The 22,948-nt window shown below is 41.9% G+C and overlaps 1 protein-coding gene across 1 annotated transcript in view; it reads left to right on the forward strand.

Annotated features, from left to right (window-relative positions):
- Positions 1-22,948, forward strand: part of Patj (PATJ crumbs cell polarity complex component) — a 332,069-nt gene that overhangs the window by 107,145 nt on the left and 201,976 nt on the right. The window contains 4 exon segments of the mRNA XM_028870280.2: positions 3,877-4,000; positions 14,176-14,350; positions 19,190-19,261; positions 21,005-21,182. Coding sequence (XP_028726113.1) covers positions 3,877-4,000; positions 14,176-14,350; positions 19,190-19,261; positions 21,005-21,182 — 549 coding nt within the window.

Genomic DNA, 22,948 nt, shown 5'->3' on the forward strand with positions numbered 1-22,948 from the left:
GAAAAGGCCAGGTTGATCAGTCCAGCCCTCAATAGAGCCATGTCTCTAGTCCTCTACCCTTATTGTTCATGGGTAATGTTGCTATAGATATGGGTTTATAAATATTGTTCAAATCTTTTTCAGTTCTCTTAGGTTGCCGGCCTAAATCACAATTGGAAAGTCTCCAAAGGATCCTGGTGTTTATTTGGGAATAACAGCATTACTGTGGGAATGCACAGGTCACAGTGACCACTAAACATTTTTCAAGGACTCTAAGGCAGGTTTTTAAGAGAGAGAAATTACAATTACGGTCTATTGAATATGAAGTTTGTGAAGTCCTAAAATAGGAGTTGGCCCAGCCTATTAGTGGAAATGCTTGTTAGGCAAGTATTCTGTCAGAAGTGCCCTGTCTGAATGATTGCAGAGCTAACAGATGATCCACATTGTAAATGAAATCTGCACGTTTGTGGGGCATGTAAAGCATGGGTGTGAATGTAAGTGACCCTTAGGGATGTGTTGGCAATAGCTGAGCATGGAGGAACATGGGGTGTATGAGCTAGGTGCTTGTAATCCCACCATTTGGGAAGTGGAGGCAGGAGGATCAGGAGTTCAGGATCAGCCTTTGCTGCATAGGAAATTTGAAGTTAGTGCTGAGCTAGATCCTGACTTACAAACCAATAGGAAAGAAAGACCTTGAAAAGGACCTTACACATTGTCGCCGTCAGCCAAGCCTGGGTCCGAATTCTTCATTCTCTGGTTCTGATCTCATCATGTTGATGCCATCAGATGGGTTAGGGTTTGTTTTTTGTCAGAGCAGTTATCCTGTGCAGTGTTCAGTGTTCTGCTTCTCCACACCCTTGTTAATGCTGGTTTGCCTGAGTTTTTAAAGTCTGTGTTTGTAAATAGCAAGTCCGCCCATCTGCCAGTGCCCTGGTTACCAGCCTTGTTCCTGGGAGAGGAGAGCCACCCAACAGAAAACCTAAAGGAGAGAGGGTTACGTTAGCTCGTGGTTTCGAGTGGATTTCTGCCTGTTAATTATAGCAGGGAAGGCACAATGATGTGAACAGTTCTTGGTGGCAGGAATGTGTGGGAGAGGTTTGTTCAGTGGTGGTGTGAACAGAGAACAGAAAACATAGGCTAGAGCCAGAGGTGACTGGAGCCCTCAGAGGCTCCTCCCTAGTGGCCAGCTGCTGTCAGCCAGGCCCTGCCTCCTTAAGGTTTCACAGTCCTCCATTATGGCCTGTAGAGATATTTCAGACTTAAAACAGCACTCTGGCTGGCTTTGAATTCTAGATTCTCTTGCCTTAGTCTTCTTTGAGTATTGGGGTATAGAGCTGAGATTACAGACATGCACCACCACACCTACCTCATTATGACACTGATACGAATTTCATTAATTAGTGTTAAGTGATGGTAAGCATCTTTTATGTGCTCATTGACCCAATATGTTCTGTGGGAAACCAATATTGCAACCTCTACCCATTTTTTAAAGGTCTTGTTTTTTTGTTTGTGCTTTTTTTTTTCCTTTCAGAATTATTGCCAGAATGACAGTATATTCATTTTTTCTCTTATTTATAAAAAAAACCCCAAATTCAGTTTTCTAAAGATCTAACCATCTAACCTCAGTTTGTTTCACTGAGGGCTGGAGAGCTAGTTCAGCAGTTAAGAGCACTGCTTGCCCTTCTAGCGGACCTGTGTTCAGTCTCAGTACCTATCAGGCAGGCACCAAGGTGCACACATAAACATGCAGGCAAAGCACCCAAATACATAAAATTAAATTAAAATAGTAAAATTCAAATCTGCTTTACTGAAATCCAGATTTGGAGTGATTTTTCTTGCTTACCAGTTACTATCAGCAGAATTACCACTGACAGTATGAAACACCCCAGTCAGCCCAAACTATTGTCAGTTGTTTTCCTTTTTAAGTACGCCATCTTTTTAAGCACTGCCTTCCATCTCCGCCTTTCCCCTCTCTGAGGAGTTATTGCTGCTTTTACTCCAGTCAGACAGGTAGTCACACCTTACTTCCTTCTCACCCCCATGTAACACTGGAGCTGCGTGCTGCATGGTCAGCTCCACTGGCCATCTGATATTATGTCCTCTGAGATCATGGTTTGTTTCATTTGGGAAAACTGGCAGGAATTAGCCTAGCAGTTAAGCGGCACGCCTTCTTCACCACTGAAGTCTGACTATTATAATTCTATAGAAACTGGATCATTAGAAAATATAAACGTCCTATTTTTATTTTGAACCATCAAAATCTCCAACAATAAACAACAGTGGTACCCTGTGTGGTGGTACACTTTTGTAATTCCAACAGTCAGGAGTTGGAGGCAGGAGGATTACAAACTGAGGCTAGCCAGGCTTATAGAGTTAGACTCTGAGTGCATAAAGTAAAACAAAACATTTCTTTAAAAATGCTGTTCACTTAAATTAATTAAATATATTTATATTGTGAGCATAAACTTTTAATTTATGCTCATAGAAAGTTATGACAATTTATGTTCTATATCTATGTCTGAGCTGCTATAATGGACATGCCATTTACTGGGGTGGCTTATTGACATGAAAAATTTATTTTTTAACATCAGGAATTTATTTCTTACCTTCTGGAGACTGAGAGACCTAAGATCAGGCTGTCCGTAGCATTTATGCTTTGGGAAGGGTTTGATTTAGGATTCCTAAGTGGAAGTTTCTATTAAGGGGTTGTCTAGAAGTCTCTTCACTGGATCTTTTCTTCCAGGTCACAGATTTCCTTCATAAAGTCTTGGCTTCCATGACCTGATCACCTCGCTAGAGGTGTGCCTCCTAACATCTCTACTTTGGAGCTGTGGGGGCAGACAAATCCTGTTTCCAACCTTGCAGAGCCCTGAAGTGAAATTGCAGTAAGACAGATGAACAAGAGAAAAGCATGTGTGGTTACTTCACAAGTTCATATAGCATGGGAGCCCCATAAGAGAGGACTCAAAGAAGCTACAGAGTCAGTTACTCAGATATGCAATTGGCAAGAAATACGAAGTCGTGAAAGTGTGACCTAGTGTTAGGGGGAGGCTTAAGGCTTCTGATTTTATGCTTGAAGAGGAAGATGTGCTTTCCCTTTGCCTGCAGGGAGAATGTCTTTCACAGCGAGATTTTGATTCTGTCTTTCTGTAAGGAACAAGCTGATCCTTTTGTACCTGCTGTATTTCAGTTGCCTTCAGCTTAAAGTCTGTGTCTCACTACTTAACCCCCTTGAGCAGTTTGATTCAAGATAAGACTGTGGGGGAAGGCACAAGTGTTTCAGCATTCCAACAGAATATAACTTTAAAAACCCATAAAAGGAGCGCCCATAAAGGGAAGACAGGAGGAAAGGGCACTGTTTGTCAGTCCATAAGTTCTGTTTTGGGCCAATCCACATGACAGGCATCTGGTGTGTGCCTATCATCCAGCTGTTGAAAGGCTGAGAGTTCAAGGCCAGCCTGGGCCACTTAGTCAGACCCTGTCTGGAAAACAAAAAATGAGTACAGCAACCAAACAAGATAAGAGCGCCAGGGAAGCAGAGCAAAGGCCGCGAAGTAGCAGCGACGTCATGGTGTCCGAAGAACACATCTAGGATGCTTTTCATCGCCAGTTGACTTGATTAACAACCAGGTCTTTTCGTTATGTGTTCTGGAATATGATCATTTATACCCATTTGTTCATGCTTAAAATCAAAACTCTTACTAAATATCTAGGTGTCTGGGTCCGGGCTCATGCAGCACTTGTTACAACTCATGACAGAATAACCCCCTGGAGGGTGTGGTGTGTGCAGCAGCTTGCAGCCCCTGTTTTCCATGTATTTGCTGTCTGGTTTGAACAACATTATGGTGTTCTCATTGCTTCTCATCATGCCAAATTTCTGGTTTTCTTCCTTTCAAGATGAAAGAAACATTTGGCCTTGATTCCCGGTCGCCCATACCCTCCTCTGAAGGAAATGGTCTGCACGGCAGATTTGATGACATGGAACATCTTCATTCACTAACAACCAACAGCCTGAATTTAGGTTTGTGGGCTTTGTTTCTTATACACACAAGTTAGACTATTTGCAGCCCTTGGGCTTTCTTTATATACAATGTATTATACTGTCACATTTACATTCATCATGCTGCTTTTAATTTCTTGGAATTAAAACATAATTACATTGTTTTCTCCCTTGCGTTTTCTCCTTCCAATCCCTTCCATGTCCTCGTTATGATCTTTTGAATATACAACTGTTTATCACTTAATCTGATTCAGAACAGTTTTGGCTGAGATTTCAACTTGATCTTTCAGTTTCTGTGTACTGAGAAGGCTTCATATTCTTTGCTTCATTCTGCTTTGTATCACAGCATAGATTGGAAGTGAGACTACTCCCTTACAATGAACTACGTCTCCACTAATATATGTTAAAGTCTCCGATGCTATTAAGTGGAATTGCTAGCTCATTGGATGGAGCTGTTAAATATTAATAAAGAGGTGCATATTTTAAACATTTATGAAGCATTTTCTTCACCATAAATTATAGTTGATTCTAGTACATTAATAACTTAGGTTCCATTAAAGAGTTCTGAAAGTATTATACCTTCCTTTGACACTCCAGAATAGCAACTTTCATATACTTTTGAAGCCTCAACTTTAAACGATTTTTTTTTTATTTATCCAACAGTGAAATATTGGCTGTTGTTATTCTATTGAGATCATGGGTAAGACCGTTCAGTCCTCACCCTGGGACTCAGAGCTGTTCAGGATCTGTGCTACCTTTTAGTGTTAGACTTTGCTTTGGGAAAAGCTCTCTGCAATGACATTTCACATGTCAGACACGGAGGGGAGAGGACTTCAGAAAGTGATGACAGTTTGGTGTGAGGTCACGAGTGTGTTCAGTGGCACCCACAGAAAGGAGCCCTGATGGCACTTAGAGAAAGCTGTGCAGTGATGATGCTGGTTAGCCCCTGTGAGTGACCAGAGCAGGCAATCACCATGAAACCCTGTGATTAGATGAGTCTGTGCAACTTTTGAGGCTCATAGCTGGGAGAAAGAGCTTTTATTCCCTGCCCCCCTCAAGCCTATAGGAAATCTACTTTGTAAAGTTCTCCCATTTCCTTGGTTCTCTGATTAATAAATACTTACTCGTTCACAGTGTATGACACGAATGAGCAGACCACACTGGCCTGGTCACTGCTGCTATTTTACAGGTGTCTGCTTGCAGCCATATTATCCTTGCTTGCTTGCTTGCTTGCTTCCTTCCTTTCTTCCTTCCTTCTTTTCCTCCCTCCCCCTCTCTCCTCCCTCTCTGCTCCCTTCTCCCTCCCTCCCTCCAACCCTCCCTCCCTTCCTTTCTGATTCTATTGAGTTTATTACCATTAGATCAAATCTTCCAACTATATTTCTGCATGACTGTGCATGAAAACAAACTATCCCCACAGGTTTTGAGTCTATTTCAAAAGCTCTATACCATTTAATATTATCCTTGGTTTTGATTACTATATATTAATTATACATACCGGGGTGTATTATGATTTTTCAAACAGTAATGTATTTTGGTCATACCCACCTCCATTACTCTCTTTTCCTCCTCTCACTCCTATTGATCCTCTTCCTCTTTCCAACTGTCACCTTTCTATGTTCATGACTTTTTTCCCCTAGTGACCCATTGAGGTTCATTAGGGTTTCTTACAAATAATGGGTCGGCTGTTATTTATAGGAGCATGGACAACTTGTCATCGGTGGTTACATTACTGAAGAAAATGATATTCCCTGTCCTATAAACAATTAATCGTCTATAGATTCTCAGAGAGGAGTTGAGGGAGTACCATTCAGCTTTGCAAGACCCTAGGTAGTTATTCTTGACAATATCATTTGGGGACTGTTGTTAAAGGTAGGTGTCTTGAGCCTGGTGGTGGTGGTGGCAGCGGCGGCGGTGGCGCACGCTTTTAATCCCAGCACTCAGAGGCAGAGCCAAACGGATCTCTGTGAGTTCAAGGCCAGCCTGGTTTACAGAGCAAGATCCAGGACAGGTACCAAAACTACACAGAGAAACCCTGTCTCAAAAAAACAAAAAAAAAAAAAGAAAAAGAAAAATGTTATATCTCTTGGACTTGTCCTTGCTCAGAAACTGATCATAAGCACATACATCTGTGACAGCATGACTAGATTGGTACTCACCATGCTGGGCTAAGAAGATAATGACATGGGCTGATACACATCACAGCAGCCTGTGTCCTGAGTTGATCCCATTCTTATTTGAATTTTTCTCTTGAGAGCTTTGCTCAGCAAACAGCAGGCCCTATTTGAATACCAGGCTCCTGTGTACTAAGCTGGTAATCTGCCCGGATCTTCTCCAAGCCCCCTCTTTCCTCAGTTGTAAAGTCACAGTAGGTCTCAGGGTCTTCGAGCCCCGTTCAAATCTGTAGCTCATTGTGCACTCCATCAGGAACAAACCATCTTAGATTTATAGGGCAATTAATTTTAAAATCATTTGTTGATAACCTATGTGTAACGGGCTTATTCCTGATCCTGTGGTTAATCCAACATAGTGACTTTGGGCTTCGGATGGGACTCAATGGTAGTAGAGCACATAATGTTTTTGCCACCAACAGAAACAGAAGCAACAGCAAAAATCATACCAACACAATGTTGTTTCTTTAACGTACTCACATTCTCCATGGAGTGTGAATGAGTATGATTCACAATGAAAGACAAGAAGATGAATTCCAAATGAGGAATACAATCAGTGTATCAGTGTTCCAGGATTCCAGGAAAGAAACAGCTGTTTCCATCTTGCTACCCACTCCAGAGGGATTTCTGTCATTGTACACATTTTCAGAGTAGTCTCGTACTGTAAGCTGAGTTTCTGAGGGGTGAGGCTTGTCACAGCCTCTGTTAGCACAGTGTGCACAGAAGTAGTATCTGTCGAGTGAGAAGGCGACAGGCTGCTTGTGTGTGGTTGTTGAACACCTCAACTTCCTGGTTTCCGTTGCTGACTTAGGCAGCCACCTGTTCTCTCTGCTCAGGGTCTCCCTTTTTCTCCATGCCGTTCCGTTCTTGCACCTCACCAAGTATAAAGGTTTGGAAATTTTTCCCCATTCCTTTTCTATAAGCATTAACCTCCAGGGGCCTTTTTGAACCTCCCTGGTTTTGTGTCCATTACAGCCATTGCCTAACAGTTGTATTGTTCTCTGGGACATGATTCGTTTTATGGGCACTTGGGTGCCATGAGCCCATGGTGAACAGCTCTATAAAGTGCGTGACAAACACTGTGAGAGGTGAGAAATGGGCATTTGTGCACTGGCAAAAGGCCAGAGGGGAGGCAATGGGCAGGAGAAGTTATAGCTGACCTGCATTAACTGGCACAGCGGAGCAGTGGCTGTGGGAAATTGCTCGGCAAGTGGGGCCTTTGCTGTACTTCCAGCCACTGCCTGGGTTCTGCTCCACCTCTGCTTCCCCACCCATTGAGTTGAGGTGCACAGGCAATCCCTGGAGCTGTCAGGCAATGCTTTGACGGCCACACAGAAATGAGGTCCCAGCAGTTGGCAGTGAACTATCTGGGGACAGGAAAGGCAGCTGAGCATGGTAATTCTATTCGCCCCTAATCGCTGCTGTATTGCCACTTAATTAGACCTGTTTCTAGTCTAATTTCTGTTCCTAGACCTAGTCTCTGGACAAGATCAAAAGCAAAAGGAGTGGTCATTTACTAGACAGGTTGTTCAAGGTGAAGTGTGGGTGGTATTCGAAGCAAAAGATGGTACAGAGTCTGTGTCTGACCGGTCAGTTCTGGTTTGCTGGTGCGTCAAGACGCTGAAACACTGTAGCTTGAGTCTTTTCTGCCTTGCCCACATTCAGGACAAATCTCTGCCACCCGCCAGTCCCACAGCCGCTCAAACCCAACCAAGTAAACACAGAGACTTATATTGCTTTCAAACTGTATGGCCGTGGCAGGCTTCTTGCTAACTGTTCCTTTATCTTAAATTAACCATTTCTTTTTATCTTAAATTAACCATTTCCATAAATCTATTCCTTAAAGTAATCTATTCTACAAATCTATACCTCGCCACGTGGCTGGTGGCTTATCGGCGTCTTCACACGCTTCTTGTCATGGCGGCGGCTGCAGCGTCTCTGGTCATGGCAGCGGCTGCAGCATCTCTGGTCATTGCGGCGGCTGCAGCAAGTCCTTCTGCCCTCCTGTCCTTTTATTTCTCCTCTCTGCTAGTCCCGCCTATCTTTCCTGCCTAGCCACGGCCGATCAGGTTTTATTTATTAACCAATCAGAACAACTTGACATACAGACCATCCCCCAGCACAGCCAAGTGCAGACCATCTCAAACACCTGCACTCAGGCCCATGGTCCTAATCATCCTCTATACGGACCTGCTGGGTAACGCCACAAGGAACCCAAGAAGGGCTCCCACAGGACATACAAATCATCCCACAGCACTTCCCCTTTTCTTTTTTTTAAAAAGGAAGGTTTTTAACTTTTACACATCTCCAAAGTCAGCTTGGTATATTTGGGAATTTGGGCGTAGCTTCTCTTAACTACTTCCTGCTGGAGGGGGGCGCTGTATCTTATGGGGATGCAAAGAATATTTAAGGATCATGGAGTAGTCCGTGAGGCTGTATCGTCTGAGCCAGTTGCCTTGAAACGATTCTGGATGTTGGATCATCTGGGCCATGGTGTCATCGGAGACCTTCAGGGGGTCTTGGCTGGTCAAACCTGATGTATCTTAATCTGGAACAAATCCATAGCCTCTGGCTTTCTGTAGAGACAAAAGCAGAGTCTCCTTTCCAAAGTAAAACATCCTTATATCCAAATTTTAAAGTCAAGATATCTTTAATATATACATATTGGTTTAACTCAACATCTTTTACGATCAAATGTTTTTCTGCAGTTAAAAATCCCAAAGACAATATAATCCAAACTCTCTGTGTGATATCCATCTTTACATGGCTTATTTTTTCTCCTTTGCTTAGCCTTTTTCTTAACCCTTAACAATAACTTGTAACCAACCCCCCTAAATACTGAAAATTATCCCAGACCCAAAACCCATTAAAAGGACCAAAAAACCACCCACCCCACACCACCTCTTTGGGAATGTGGGCGACGTAGTCTTAAAATTGCTTCCTGCTGGGTATGGGCGAAGTTTTCTTTATCCTGAAAGAAAAAATTTTAGGTTAATTGTCAAATTCTAGGAGAGGTAATTATATCCTTCATTATATAGTCCGTGTATAATGCCAAAGTTCAGGGTTTATCTCAAGTCCTTATTCAAGTAGTCTTTGAGACTGGATCATCTCAGCTAGTCATCTCAAAATTGCTCTGAGCACCTTGTAGTTCAAAGCTGATCTGTGGATGATGTTTGTCAGCTTAATGATATTATTATTGTCCACGTGGAATTGTTGTTGTTGTGGGGCCCCATCTTCTTTCTGGAGACTTCAGTTGATGTTAGGCCTGGCCATGATTTCCTGCAGAAAACTGATAAGAGACTCGAACACAAAAATATATATATGCAGCTAGCCTTTTTTCTAGAATTAGTTAGTACTCTATATGACCATTCATATCTTAACAAAGTTTAAAATGTATATATATATATCTTTATATGTTAATCTTGTAAATTTTGATATAAAATTCATACTTTAAGAAAAGTTTAAAGAATCAGAATAGAATCAAAGAGTTGAGATTAATAATAGAATAGTCCCTTAATTAATTTTGCTTTTGTCCTGTACCATAGCAGAAGATGGCTCTTATTCTGGCATGATACAGGGAGTTTGGATTTTCCTTTTAACAACATGCTTGAGTTTAAAGAAGGAGAGAGCCATTCTCCAACTCCAAAGTCAGCTTTTAAATTTTAATTGAACTGGGACTATTAGAAAACCAATAGTGTTAAATCTTTAGAGAAAAGCAGAAACAAACATTTAGGAAGACATAAAAATTTTTTAGATAATATATACCCATACACCGTTTCACTCTTGTTTCTTGGGATAGATGATTTCTGGTGCAATTATGGTAACGTCCGCACCTGTGTCTACCAGACCAGACAACAAAACACCATTTATTTTTATCATCCCACAGCAAAACACGATAAAGACACAGGTTCAAGGAAGGCATTTGGTGTAAAGTTCTTCATGTTTTTGTAAACATGAGGACAGACTGGCCGAGAGTTTATATTGGGTCCCTAGATACACTCCAATGATGAGTAAACTGATGTTCATGTGGGTGAGGCCTCTCTGGACCCCAGCTTCCTCAGTCTGCCCTGTCCTTCTTTTACTGAGCAAACAAGAAGGGAACACAGGTGGCACTTTGGACCCTCTTACACATTTCAGGAAACTGGAAGGGAGGCCCCTATTTTAGATTCCAGAGCAGAGATGCAAAGCAATCCTGAGAATCTGGAATAAAGTCTCCATTAAATAGAAGAAAATCAGGAGGCTGAGGCATAGGCACAGTGGTAGATCACTTGCATAGCCTGCCTGAGGACCAGGGTGTGACAGGCAGAAACATGGAGAGGAATGAGAAACTGTTTAGACCCCATCCCTAACAACCTAGTTTAGGATGGGAGAGAGGGCTCATATCGGTTTTCTGTTGTCTCCTGGCAGTGGTGGCACACGCCTTTAATCCCAGCACTGGGAGACAGAGCCAGGCAGATCTCTGTGAGTTCGAGGCCAGCCTGGTCTACAGAGCAAGATCCAGGACAGGCACCAAAACTACACAGAGAAACCCTGTCTCAAAAAACAAACAAACAAAAAATTACTATGTCTTGCTTAACTTCTGAAAGAAATCTTTTAGAAAACAAATATACAGATCAAGTAACTTTAACAAATTGTTTTTCATATTTATTTGTGTGTGTGCCCACTCGTGCTTGTTCATGAGGAGTCAGAGGCAGTTCTCTCCTTCTGTCATGTCACACGGGTTCTAGGGATTGAACTCAGGTTGCCAGACTTGGTGGCAAGCAGCATCCCACTGAGCCATGGCCCCTCATAATAATCTTGATGAAAATCGTATCAAATTTCATATTGTTTGGATAAATGCTGCATTATTTATTGTTATGCAACCCTGTAAAGTAGCATTCCATCTCCTTACATATGTGTGAGCTTTCAACTAACACTTCATAATTTATAGCATTTCACATTTTCGTCAAGAATACAAATTTCAAATAAAAATGCCTTAGGGGAGATTGTTTCAGTGTATGGTTCATGGGTCCTTAAGGCTGGCCCCACTGGCCTCAAGGGAAGCTCCTGGTACAGCAAGTCAGGCTCCTCCCTGGATAGCGAAGTTGCCCACAGCTGGACCTTGCTAGATTTCCCATTGCCTGCTTGACTCTGCACAGAACTGTTCATAGTCAGCTCTTCCACCTTGCTGCTTTTCTGTCTGTAATTACTCTGCTTTCTGGACTGCAGCCCAGGTGGCCTCCAACTATGTAGCTAAGAATTACTGTGAACTTCTGATCCTCCTGCCTCTCCTTCCCAAGTGGTGGGATTATTGGTATGCACCCTACAGCTGGTTCATGTGGTGCTAGGGATCAAAGCCAGGGCTCCATGCTTGCCAAGCAGCCATTTCTACCAACTGAGCTACATCCCAAGCCCCATACGGAATCTGCCTGTGGCTAGAGTCCAAAGCTGTTACTTTCCCCTTACCAACGTGCCTCAAGGTTATGAGCCCATCTACATGGAAACCAAAATTACTGGTAAGAGGCTGGGGCTGGGGAGATGGTTCAGAGGGTAAAAATGCTTCCTGCACGAGTATGAAGATCAAGGCTCTGATCTGCAGAACCTTGTGAAAGCCAGCTCAGTGTGACAGCCTGCTTTACTTCCAGAGCTTAGGAGACAAAGACAGTGAGTCCTCAGAAGCTGTGTTGCCAGAGCTCTAGGTTCAGAAAGAGACCTGGCCTCTGTAAGGTAGAGAGTGACCAAGAAAAACACTGCCTCAACCTCAAGCCTCCACACATGAAAACATAAGTGCATCCGCACACAGGAACATGAACACATGCATGCACACTACACAAATCCATGTACAAAATAAACAGCGTAGATGCTAATAAAAGAAGGATACATGCGCGCGTGTGCACGCGCACGCGCAAACACACACACACTCACACACGGCAGGAGGATGGTTAACTGGGTGAAAGCACTTGCCCTTGAATCCTGAAAAGTTGAGTTTAATTACCAAAAACCCAAGTAACAAAAGCAGATGCACTGGCATGCCTTTGTAATCCCAGTATTCCTGTGCAGAGGTGGGAGGCAGAGAGGGGAATTGCCTGGAGGCTCATGCAGCAGCAGGAACATGAAGATCTTCCACAAGATGGAGTAGAGAACCCACTCCTGAAAGTTGTCCTCTCACTGCCACATGTACACCATACACACACACACACACACACACTACATTTTAAAAATTAAGAATAATAATTATGGTTGGATATATGGCTAAGTGGTTAAGAGTGCTTACTACTCTTACAGAGGACCAGAGTTTGGCTCCTAGCACCCACCACAAATAGGTCACTCATAACTGCCTGTAACTCGAGCTCCAGGGAATCTAATGCCATCTTCTAGCCTTCCTGGGCTTTCATATTCACCCACATACACATAATTAAAAAAGATATCTTTGTTAGGCATGGTGGCACATACCTTTAACCCCAGCACTTGGGAGACAGAGAAAGACAGGTCTTTGTGAGTCTGAGGTTACCCTGGGCTGCATAGTGAAACCCTATTGAAAAAAGAAAAAAAGAAAAGAAAAGAAAGAATAAGAATTAACATAAGGGACTGGGGAGAGGACTCACTGGGAGAGAAAGCCAGCTTTGTAAGTATAAGCGCTTGAGTTAAAATCTCCAACATCTATATAAAAAGCTGGGCATGTGTGCTTGTAATCCGAGATGAGATGGGCTGACCTGAGCACTCTTGGCTGACCTACTGAAGCGGTGCGCTTCTAGTTCTGTGAGAGCCCCTGTCACAAGACAGTAAGGCCGGAAGTGGTAGAGGAAGATAGCTGATGTCTTGTTCTGCCTCCCGAAGCATGTACCCATGCATGCATCTGTGCACGCTTGTGTATACTCCCCCGTAAGTAAATTGAAATAAGAATAAGAACATGGCCTAAAAAGATAAACATTTAAGTCAGTTATGGTAATTTCTGTACTTTAGTGGCCAGGTCTACGTTGGGCCAGCAAAATGGCTTGGCAGTAAAAGGCACTTGCTGTGAAGCCTGACCACCTACGAAAACCAAGTCCTCAAGCTTGTCTTCTGACCTACACATGCACTGTAGCATCTGTGCACCCTGCTTGCATATACATGCACAGACTAACAATTAGCAAACTCCTTAACCTGAATTTCCCCTTTCATAAAATATAGTTAATAATGCCTTTTCTTTCTTACAATTATCTGTAAAAATAGAATGAGTCTGTAGCTAGAGTTTTCCTGCCTTGCCCACAGTCAGGACAAATCACCCGCCAGTCCCACAGCCTCTCAGACCCAACCAAGTAAACACAGAGACTTATATTGCTTACAAACTGTATGACCGTGGCAGGCTTCTTGCTAACTGTTCTTATAGCTTAAATTAATCCATTTCCGTAAATCTATAGCTTGCCACGTGGCTCATGGCTCACTGGCATCTTCACATGCTGCTTGTCATGGTGGCAGCTGGCAGTGACTCCTTCTGCCTTCCTGTTCTTTCTTTTCTCCTCTCTGTTAGTCCCGCCTATACTTCCTGCCTAGCAACTAGCCAATCAGTGTTTTATTTATTGACCAATCAGAGTAATTTGACATACAGATCATCCCACTGCATGAGTCAACAGATTAAAAAAAAAAATTCTGGAGTTTCTAAACTAAGCTTTTCAAATTGTAAGAATTCTTACTTAGTTGCTATTCCATGGGGCCATTTTGTTTAAATGAATTAATGCCAGAGTACTCATGATCAGGGTGAGAAAGGGAAACTTTGCAGTACGATTAGAAAACGTAATGGAGTTCATCTGATAAAGTAACGATATTGATAAAGTGCCTAGTTTTTTTCATTGTTTGTTTGTTGTGAGGACACACTGGAAATGTAACTTCCTCTGTGCAGCCCCATCCCCTTCCTGTTTCATGCTCTCCGCCATCCCGCGTTAAGGCTTTCACCTCTGTACTTTAATTTGATGCATCGGCTAGCTGGAAGGGCCATACCTATAGTGGGCATCTGTAACGATTTGTTGAATTACTGTGTCTTTATTTCCTGTCATCTGGATTCCTCAGGCACGATGATTCCAAGTGATGTCCAAGGTTCTGGCATGCTCGTCGACCTTCCAGCTGTGGCCCAAAGAAGAGAGCAAGAAGATCTGCCTTTGTACCGACTCCCCAGTGCCCGGGTTGTCTCCAAGTCTTCGTCACACATGGGCACAGTGTCTTCAAGATATGGAAATGCTGCATGGTACGGTGTCCTTCCTCTTTCTTCTTCCTTTGAAAACTGTTGTTGAGTTACACAGAGCAGAGTGTTTACCATTTATTATCATTAAGTTGTCACATAAAGGAATATGTTTCATTGTGTCATTTTCTTACACATGTGACTTTCTCCTTCATTCTCATTTCCTACCCGCAGACCCTCCCCTGTGTTCCATTTCCCCTATAGCTGGTTCCTGGTTTGGCTTTTGTTTCTGAACAATGTGAAATTTTAGTGTAATATTTAGAAAATATAGAAGGATATTATAACTAAATCTGTATTAGACAATTACTATTAAAAATTTACATAGTACATGAAATTAGATCACAAATAGAATTTTATATTTATATTCACAAAATGGATTGCATACAGTATTTGATTAGAGAATGGGATATTAATTTACAGTTTCTATTAACAGGCCAGCAAGTGGGCTTGAGGACAAAAGGATGTGTAGACTCAAGCATCAGAGAATGTGTAGGAAGGCGTGACTAATGACAGTATATAAGCCTCATGGTTCTGGAGTAGGAAGCTGATAATGGGACATTAATTCTTTGACAAGATAAAGGCCTATCTTTATAACAAGTTGGCAGGAAAGTTGTCAGGTTATTTGCGGACATGTTGAATTGAAATATCCTTAAATTCACAAAGCGAATGAAATCTATTGAATATATCAATTTGGGATTAATGTGTATTCTGACATGCCATTGAGAACATGGTCAAGTATAGATGAAGCTCCCAGGTTTGAAGGATCTCCCAGGGAAACTCAAGCAGTGAGAAGAATGTGAGCTTTCAAAGTCCTACACAGGGTGCTCTGTGCTTGACTGGAGAGAGGACTGGGAGGTGGGGGCAGAAAGAAGAGGTGTAAGGAAGTTGATGAATTGCAAACGAGGGGGAGGGCTACAGAGATGCCAAAGATAAGATGCCCAAGAGAAATGTTTTCATGGGGCTCCTTAAGCACAGAGCTGCTTTGTTTGTCTGTGTTTTGTTGGTGTTGTTTTGGTGCTCGGTGCAAATCAAACACTGAGTTGAGAATGGAACAGAAAGTTCAGAAGTTGGACATGGTAGGAACAGGGTAATGTTGAGAATCCTAGACATGCATAGAGGCTAGTAAAATGCATATTGCCCAGATAATTCAAGGCAAGGAAGGTACACACACACACACACACACACACACACACACACACACACCATTTTACTAACATTTTCTTATATATAAGTGCAGGGTGCCGGGCAGCATGCAGAGGGAAGCACAGGAACAAGAAGTCAGCAATAGCATCTTTTCCCAGAGGCATACTTCAGAGTGGAAGGGTTGAGAACAACATAGTTTATGACTTTTATGTGGTCTAATCACATGTCAGTGAAGCACCTTTGGTTGTTTCAGCTGGCCTTGTACTTAGTGTTGCTAGTTGAATCTGATAGAAGTGGAGTGTTTTCTCTGCACTGGAATTTGTTAACTGAAGAATTGGAAGAGACCAATTCACAGGTTGAGCCCATTTCTTTTGCACAGAGAGGAGTGGACATGGATGTGCATTGCTTAATTGTCCCAGCCTCACCGGGAAGAAGCACTCTGCTGCTACCCATGGCTTTCCCTCCTCAAGGAGGGAAAGGAGACAGAGAGACACAGAGGCAGAGGCAGGCACAGGTGTTTAGGCTCCTAACTAACCTTTACCTCAGGAAATCATTCCTGTATTTCAATGTTGGCTTTGGGTTTGCAGTCAGAGGTTTAAAAAGTGTTTAAACTTCAGCAGATTTCAGAGGAGTTCCTGTGAACTGTATTTGCTCTCGATTTCTATTCCTAAAAGGCAAGACTTAGGCATGAGGCTCACAGGTAACTATTTGCTCCACTGGGGAGCCTTCCTGAATAATACACAGGTTCTTTGTCAGTAAGGTAGTCTTCATACTAACTGGCATTTACTTATTTAGTTAGTTAGTTAGTTAGTTAGTTAGTTAGTTTTTCGAGACGGTTTCTCTGTTTCGCTTTGGCACCTTTCCTGGAACTCACTCTGTAGCCCAGGTTGGCCCCGAACTCACAGAGATCCACCTGGCTCTGCCTCCCGAGTGCTGAGGTTAAAGGCGTGTGTCACCACCACGCAGCACTAATTGGCATTTTAAAGTTTCTTGTTATTAACTTTGAGTACAACTCTGCAGAGGTCTGTCTGTGCTCAGATGTGCTGAAGATAAGCAAATGGTAGCTAGTTATAGAGTAAGCCTAAGCGTCCAACAAGAGCGGAACTGGTAAGGAAAATGTGTTTGTGTGACACAAACACACAAGGGGTTTTGTTCAGCTGTAAAGAACAAAATGACAGCATTTGCAGAACAATAGATGCACTAGAGATTGTTGTGCAAAGTGAAATAAGCTAGACCCAGAAAGATGAGTATTGCGTGTTTTCTCTCTCACGTGTAGCTTAGGTGTAGATTGATATGTTTGTCTACATTTGATGGTGAGCTTGTGACAGAGAGAGAGAGAGAGAGAGAGAGAGACAGAGAGAGACAGAGAGAGAGAGAGAGAGAGAGAGAGAGAGAGAGAGAGCGCAAGCGCAGACTAGGAGGATTACTGTGAAGGGAGGTAGAGGTCCAAAGTGAGGGGAAGGGACACAGACCAGGTAAGAGTGTAAGTGAGGTGAAGGCAGATGGAGGAGCTGTTCTTGTGTATGCAGGACCACTAAGAGGGTGCTAGGGAGCATGACAGAGAGGTAAATAAGAGCAAAGTGACCAGAAATCCATTACTGTGTGTGGCAACTAGAAAATACTAATGAAAACAATCAGAAAAAATTAAAATTTCTGGCCGGGCGGTGGTGGATCACGCCTTTAATCCCAGCACTCGGGAGGCAGAGGCAGGCGGATCTCTGTGAGTTCGAGGCCAGCCTGGTCTACCAAGTGAGTTCCAGGAAAGGCTCAAAGCTACACAGAGAAACCCTGTCTCGAAAAACAAAAAAAAAAAAAAAAAAAAAAAAAAAAAAAAAAAAAAAAATTAAAATTTCCTTAATGTTTTGTTTTTTATTTATTTACAATGTTTTAAGCAAATTTACATCTCAATATGTACAATGAAAGTATTTGATTTACTCTATTGGATTCTAATTCAGATTAAATGGTGTATACATTCACGGTAACGTGACTTTATTTGTTCAATTGTACACCTCTTCTGGCCTTCTGAAACTTATCCAATATGTATAACATTCACAAGTTTCAGTCTTCCTTTTCTTTTCTTTCTTTCTTTTTTTTTTTTTTTTTTTTTTTTTTTTTTTTTTTGTTTTTTTGAGACAGGGTTTCCCTGTGTAGTTTTGGGTGCCTGTCCTGGACCTCACTCTGTAGACCAGGCTGGCCTCGAACTCACAGAGATACACCTGGCTCTGCCTCCCAAGTGCTGGGATTAAGGGTGTGTGCCACCACCGCCCGGCATCAGACTTTTATTTTCTATGAAATAATCTGATTACAGTGTGTGTATACCGACTCCTTGAAGAATGATAACAGGCAATGAAAATGGAGTGAGCCTCCTCCAGTAGAAGAATCCCTGCATTACATCCTAATCAAAGAAAACTACTTTTTTTATGTGCTAGACACTGTCTTGCCTCCTCCCTTCTGTGCAGTTCTGAGAACTAGATGTGTCATAGTTAACCTCACCTGTCAACTTGTCACAAACCTAGAATAACCAAAAAGGACATTCCCGCGGGGCATTTTCTTGATTGATAGTTGTAGTCGAAGGGCTCAGACCCCTTTTGATTTGGCTGTATAAAAAAGTAGTGGATCCTAAGCTGTGGAACACTCTACTCAGCATCATTTTCCAGGGTCTCTGCTTCAGTTCCTGACTTTGCTTCTCTAGATGATGAGACTATAAGCTATAAAATGAAAAAGACCTTTTCTCCCCAAATTGCTTCTGGGCATGGTGAGAATATAATTCCTATATTGACAATGTAAATGGGCCATGGAAACCATTTCCACTGTCATTAGAAGAATTTCATCCCTTAACTGAAAAAATCCAAAATCAAAGCAACCTTTCACAAATACCAAGGATTGGTTTTTTTTCCCTAAAACTAAGAATTTTTAAAAACTACTTGCTCTAGTGTGCTTTCTGTTGCTGTGATAAACACCGCTTCCGGGAGCAATCACATTGCTACACTAAATAGTTACTCTATAATTCAGTCTTTCTTTTTATCCAGGTCAGCAAGTTGACCTAACTTGAGAGGTCAGAATAAACAGGGAGTATCTGGACTGTTCATCTAGCTGGTCAGTCAGTACAACGATTAAGAAGCATTTTAGGCCAGGCATAGTCACTCACATCTGTAATCCTAGTACTAGGGAGTTGAGGCAGGAGGATTGGTGCATGTTCCATGCCAGCCTGGTTACAGAGTGAGACCCTTTATAGAACTACAGAAAAATGTTACATATAGCCGGGCGGTGGTGGCGCACGCCTTTAATCCCAGCACTCGGGAGGCAGAGGCAGGCAGATCTCTGTGAGTTTGAGGCCAGCCTGGGCTACCAAGTGAGTCCCAGGAAAGGCGCAAAGCTACACAGAGAAACCCCGTCTCGAAAAACCAAAAAAAAAAAAAAAAAGTTACATATTGATGATACTGCAAATGTGAAATTGTACAAACTAAAGGCAACGAGTCTCATGTTTTACCAGGTTTCATCATTCTGTGATGGTTTGGAGCTATGTAGGGGGTTGCTTTGTTGACTATTAAAGCAGTGAATGTTTGCTTTGTCTATTTACTGATGTGAATACTTTAAAAGGTTAAAAATTAATTATTTACCCCTAGATCATGCAATTTTGAAACTTGCAAAAACTTTTAAGAATAAGAATGTGTCTTATAAATTTTGTGTTTCTCCTTACAGGGAGTTACCCGAGAGAGAGGAAGGTGAAGGAGAAGAAACGCCCAACTTTAGCCACTGGGGTCCACCAAGAATGTGAGTGTGTGCCATTACCGTCCTCAGTGCAAGCACATCCTTGTGCCTTTCTTCAGCCCCTGTAGTCAGTCTGCTGCCTAATCTTGTGTCAACTTTACATAAGCGGGGGTCATCTGAAAGGAGGGAACCTCAATTCAAAACTTGCCTCCATAAGATCTGACTGTAGGACATTTTCTTAGTGATTTGTTGGGGGGGGGTGTTTCCCAGCCCATTGTGGGTGGGGTTATCCCTGGGCTGGTGGTCCTGGGTGCTATAAGAAAACAGGCTGAGCAAACCAATAAGCAGCACCCGTCCATGACTTCTGCATCTACTCCTCTCTCCGGGTTCCTGTCCTGACTTCCTTCAGTGGTGAACAGTAATATGGAAGTTTAAGCCAAATAAATCCTTTCGTCCCCAACTTGCTTTTTCTATTATCATAGCAATAGGAACCCTGACTAAGACACTTAGTCACACTGTAATTGATACTTAAAATAAATAATATCCTTTGTGCTAAATTTTAGTCCCCTTTTTTCTTCTCTAAAGACTTAGCCAGTATTAATAAACTCTTTGATGCTGTCTCAGAAACATTGCAAATGTCCCTCTGAGAGTAGCCACTGATGGACGCCATGCTTTGTCATGTGTCAGTTACATGTGAGGTGGTGCTGCCGTGGGTGCTCTGAAGCTGCAGGTCTAGAAATAGTAGTTGAGGATTCTCTCACCTCCTAGCTTCTTGCGCTCCTCTCTCCTGGTGTAGAGTATGCGTTTGTGTCTGGTTTGGGCTCACAGAATGAACTCATCTTCTCTTGCATGTGGTTGCACCTAGAAGTACTTGTCAGGCCACCAGTGTTTTATAGTTATTAAAGTCCTTCAGTAGCTTCTCTCTGTGTTTTTATGCTGTGTTAATTCCACATCCTCTAACCTATCATCTTACAGTTCCAAGTTTTGTCTTAAAGATTCTGAAGACATATTTTCTGAGTCATTTTTAAATTGACTACTAACCATGCTTTTATAGTTAAAGCAAAATTTATATAGGACATACTCCTTTTTAAAGTGTCATTGGATTTTTTTTAAAAAAGTATTTTTTTGGGTATATGTATGGGTGTATAAGTGATATGATGGCACTTGCCTGTAATCCTAGCACTTGGGAACCTGAGACAAGAATGCCAAGTCAAGGTCAGCCTAGCTATATACTGACACCCTATATCAAATAACAGAAGCAAACAAACAAAAACAGTGATGTAGGAGAAAGCAAGAAGTCCAGCTAACCTTAAAAGCAGATAAAGTTGCCCTTCTACAAAGATCCTCACACTTAAACCTTTTCTCTGGGAAAAGCGCCACTCACAGCAAGATCATTTTACTCTGCAAAGCTGCTTGCTTTATTAAAATGAATAAGTGCTTGCTTTAGTCTTTGCCCCTTTGTTATTTGCTCAGAGTCTCTCTGCTAACATTGTGCATATGAATGAAGTGACTGATGGTACAGTGATAGGAGAGAGGCATGTCAAGTCTTAGCTAGCCCATCTCTGAATCCGAAGAGTTCTTAGTTGAGAGATCTAGCTTGTCAAAATGTAAACTTTTACATGTCATACATTTTGAGTGTCTCATAATTGTTGAGCTAGCATCATTCATATAAAATCTATAAAGTACATTAGGAAATTTTAATAAAACATGGGCCACAGGCTATGCAATAGCTGGAACACTTACAACGACAATATAGCAAGTGAAATTACCTTGTTCATGAGAGTGTTTTCTTTGTCCCTTTTACAGTGTGGAGATTCTTAGAGAACCTGGCGTGTCTCTGGGCATCAGCATTGTTGGTGGACAAACAGTTATAAAACGCCTAAAGAATGGAGAGGAGCTCAAGGGTATATTCATCAAACAAGTGTTAGAAGATAGTCCTGCAGGCAAAACCAATGCTCTTAAAACTGGGGATAAAATACTTGAGGTAAGTGATGTTGAAAGCATGGTTTACTTGAAACGTTTGAATGAGTAAAAGAATCGCTTTGGCAAACCTCATGTTTAATATAATTGGATCGAATTGGTAGCGTCCATTTGTGACGCCTTAGTTTGTATACCATAAGCACACTATATGAAGTTCTTTAGCTTGTGAGGGGAGAGCAAGTCAAATACTAAAGGCTGACTGAAGGATTTAGCATAATGTTGCATGTAGACCAGGTGGACACCTGCTTCCCAGAATCTTTAGCAAGTTCTAGGTTTTATGCTTGTATCTTGTCTACAGAAAGAAATTAACCATGGAAGAGGATGGATCCATGTTCATAATGTGTTCAGTTTTATGGGAACAAATTTATTTATTTTAAAGATTTGCTCATTATTTATTATTTTTATGTGTATGTCATTGCTGCATGAATTTATGTCTATCTTGTGCATACAGGAGACTACAGAGGACAGAAAAAGGCTTTAGATACTCTGGAAACCTGAGTTACAGGTAGTTGTTAGCTGTCAAGTAGGTGCTTGGAACTGAACCCAGGTCCTCTGAAGGAGCAGCAAATGCTCTTAACTTCTAAGACATCTCTCCAGCCCTGGGACATAAATTTTAAATGGACATAAAAACACTAAAAATGCTCTGAGATCTGAATGGATATGTGCATTGGGCTTGTTGGATGATTCCAGAGTAGATACCTCTAGTTCCATGTAGCCCATGTTGGCCTTGAACCAATTTGTTTGTAGCTGAGGCTGGCCTTAAACTCCCAATCTTCCCATCTTCACCTCCTGTCAAGATTACAAGTGTGTATCACCAAACTGAGTGTATAATTACCAAATGCAAACAAGTCTTCATTTCTCTGGAATAATGTGCAAATGCTACTTGCTAGTCTTTATGCAAATCCATTTGTAAATTTGAATAGTGCTATCAAATTATTTTCAGGAGTGACTGAGCTATTTTATTTCCCTACAAGCCATGAGTAAATGATCCAGTTTGTCCACATTCTCAATCTGGTGATGGTGTTGCCAGTTTGGCATTCTAATAGGTATACAGTGATACCTCATTGTGGTTTCAGTTTGCAGTTCTGTCCTAGCTTAGTGATGTGTGTTCCCATGTGCTTATCCTCTCCAGTGTAGCCTCTTAGCATGCCTTCTACTTGCTTTCTGGTGGTCTGTTGCTTATCTTCTATAAATTAGGAATTGGGGGATTGGAGAGATGTCTCAGAAGTAAGATATCTCAGTAGAGCCCTGACTTCTGTTCCACAGGACCTGATATGTTCCCAGTACCCTCATCAGGCTGCCCACACTAGGGCTTATGGCTGTAGCTGCAGGGGATCTGATGCCTTCCTCTGGTCCCTGAGAGTACCAGCACATATGTGTGCATATTCACATAAATAAATCAAATCAATAAATAAAATAAGTTTTTTCACCTTATCTGCTAGTTTTTTTTCATCATAGTTTTTTTATGCATTGTGTCAACTGTAGTGAATCATTTGCTCTTTTCCTGTGATTGCTGCTATAAAGTTTTTATTTGGTTTGTTTTTATGTAAGCCAATGATGAATTCTGTCTGTATGTTGTAAATAGATGTCTTTAAGCAATTACATAAAATATTTAGATATATAACAAGAACTTCTTTAAGAAGTTAGGGTTTATTTCTCAGAAGTAGGTCTTCATCCATGTAGCCACTTGAGTTCCTGCTTTCTCATTCTAAAGCCACAAAGAACCAGGACTTGGTGTCGCAGTGTGTCAGAGTTCCATTTGTCCCTAGC

Source organism: Peromyscus leucopus, chromosome 2 (genome assembly GCF_004664715.2).
Source record: "Peromyscus leucopus breed LL Stock chromosome 2, UCI_PerLeu_2.1, whole genome shotgun sequence".
NCBI lineage: Eukaryota > Metazoa > Chordata > Mammalia > Rodentia > Cricetidae > Peromyscus > Peromyscus leucopus.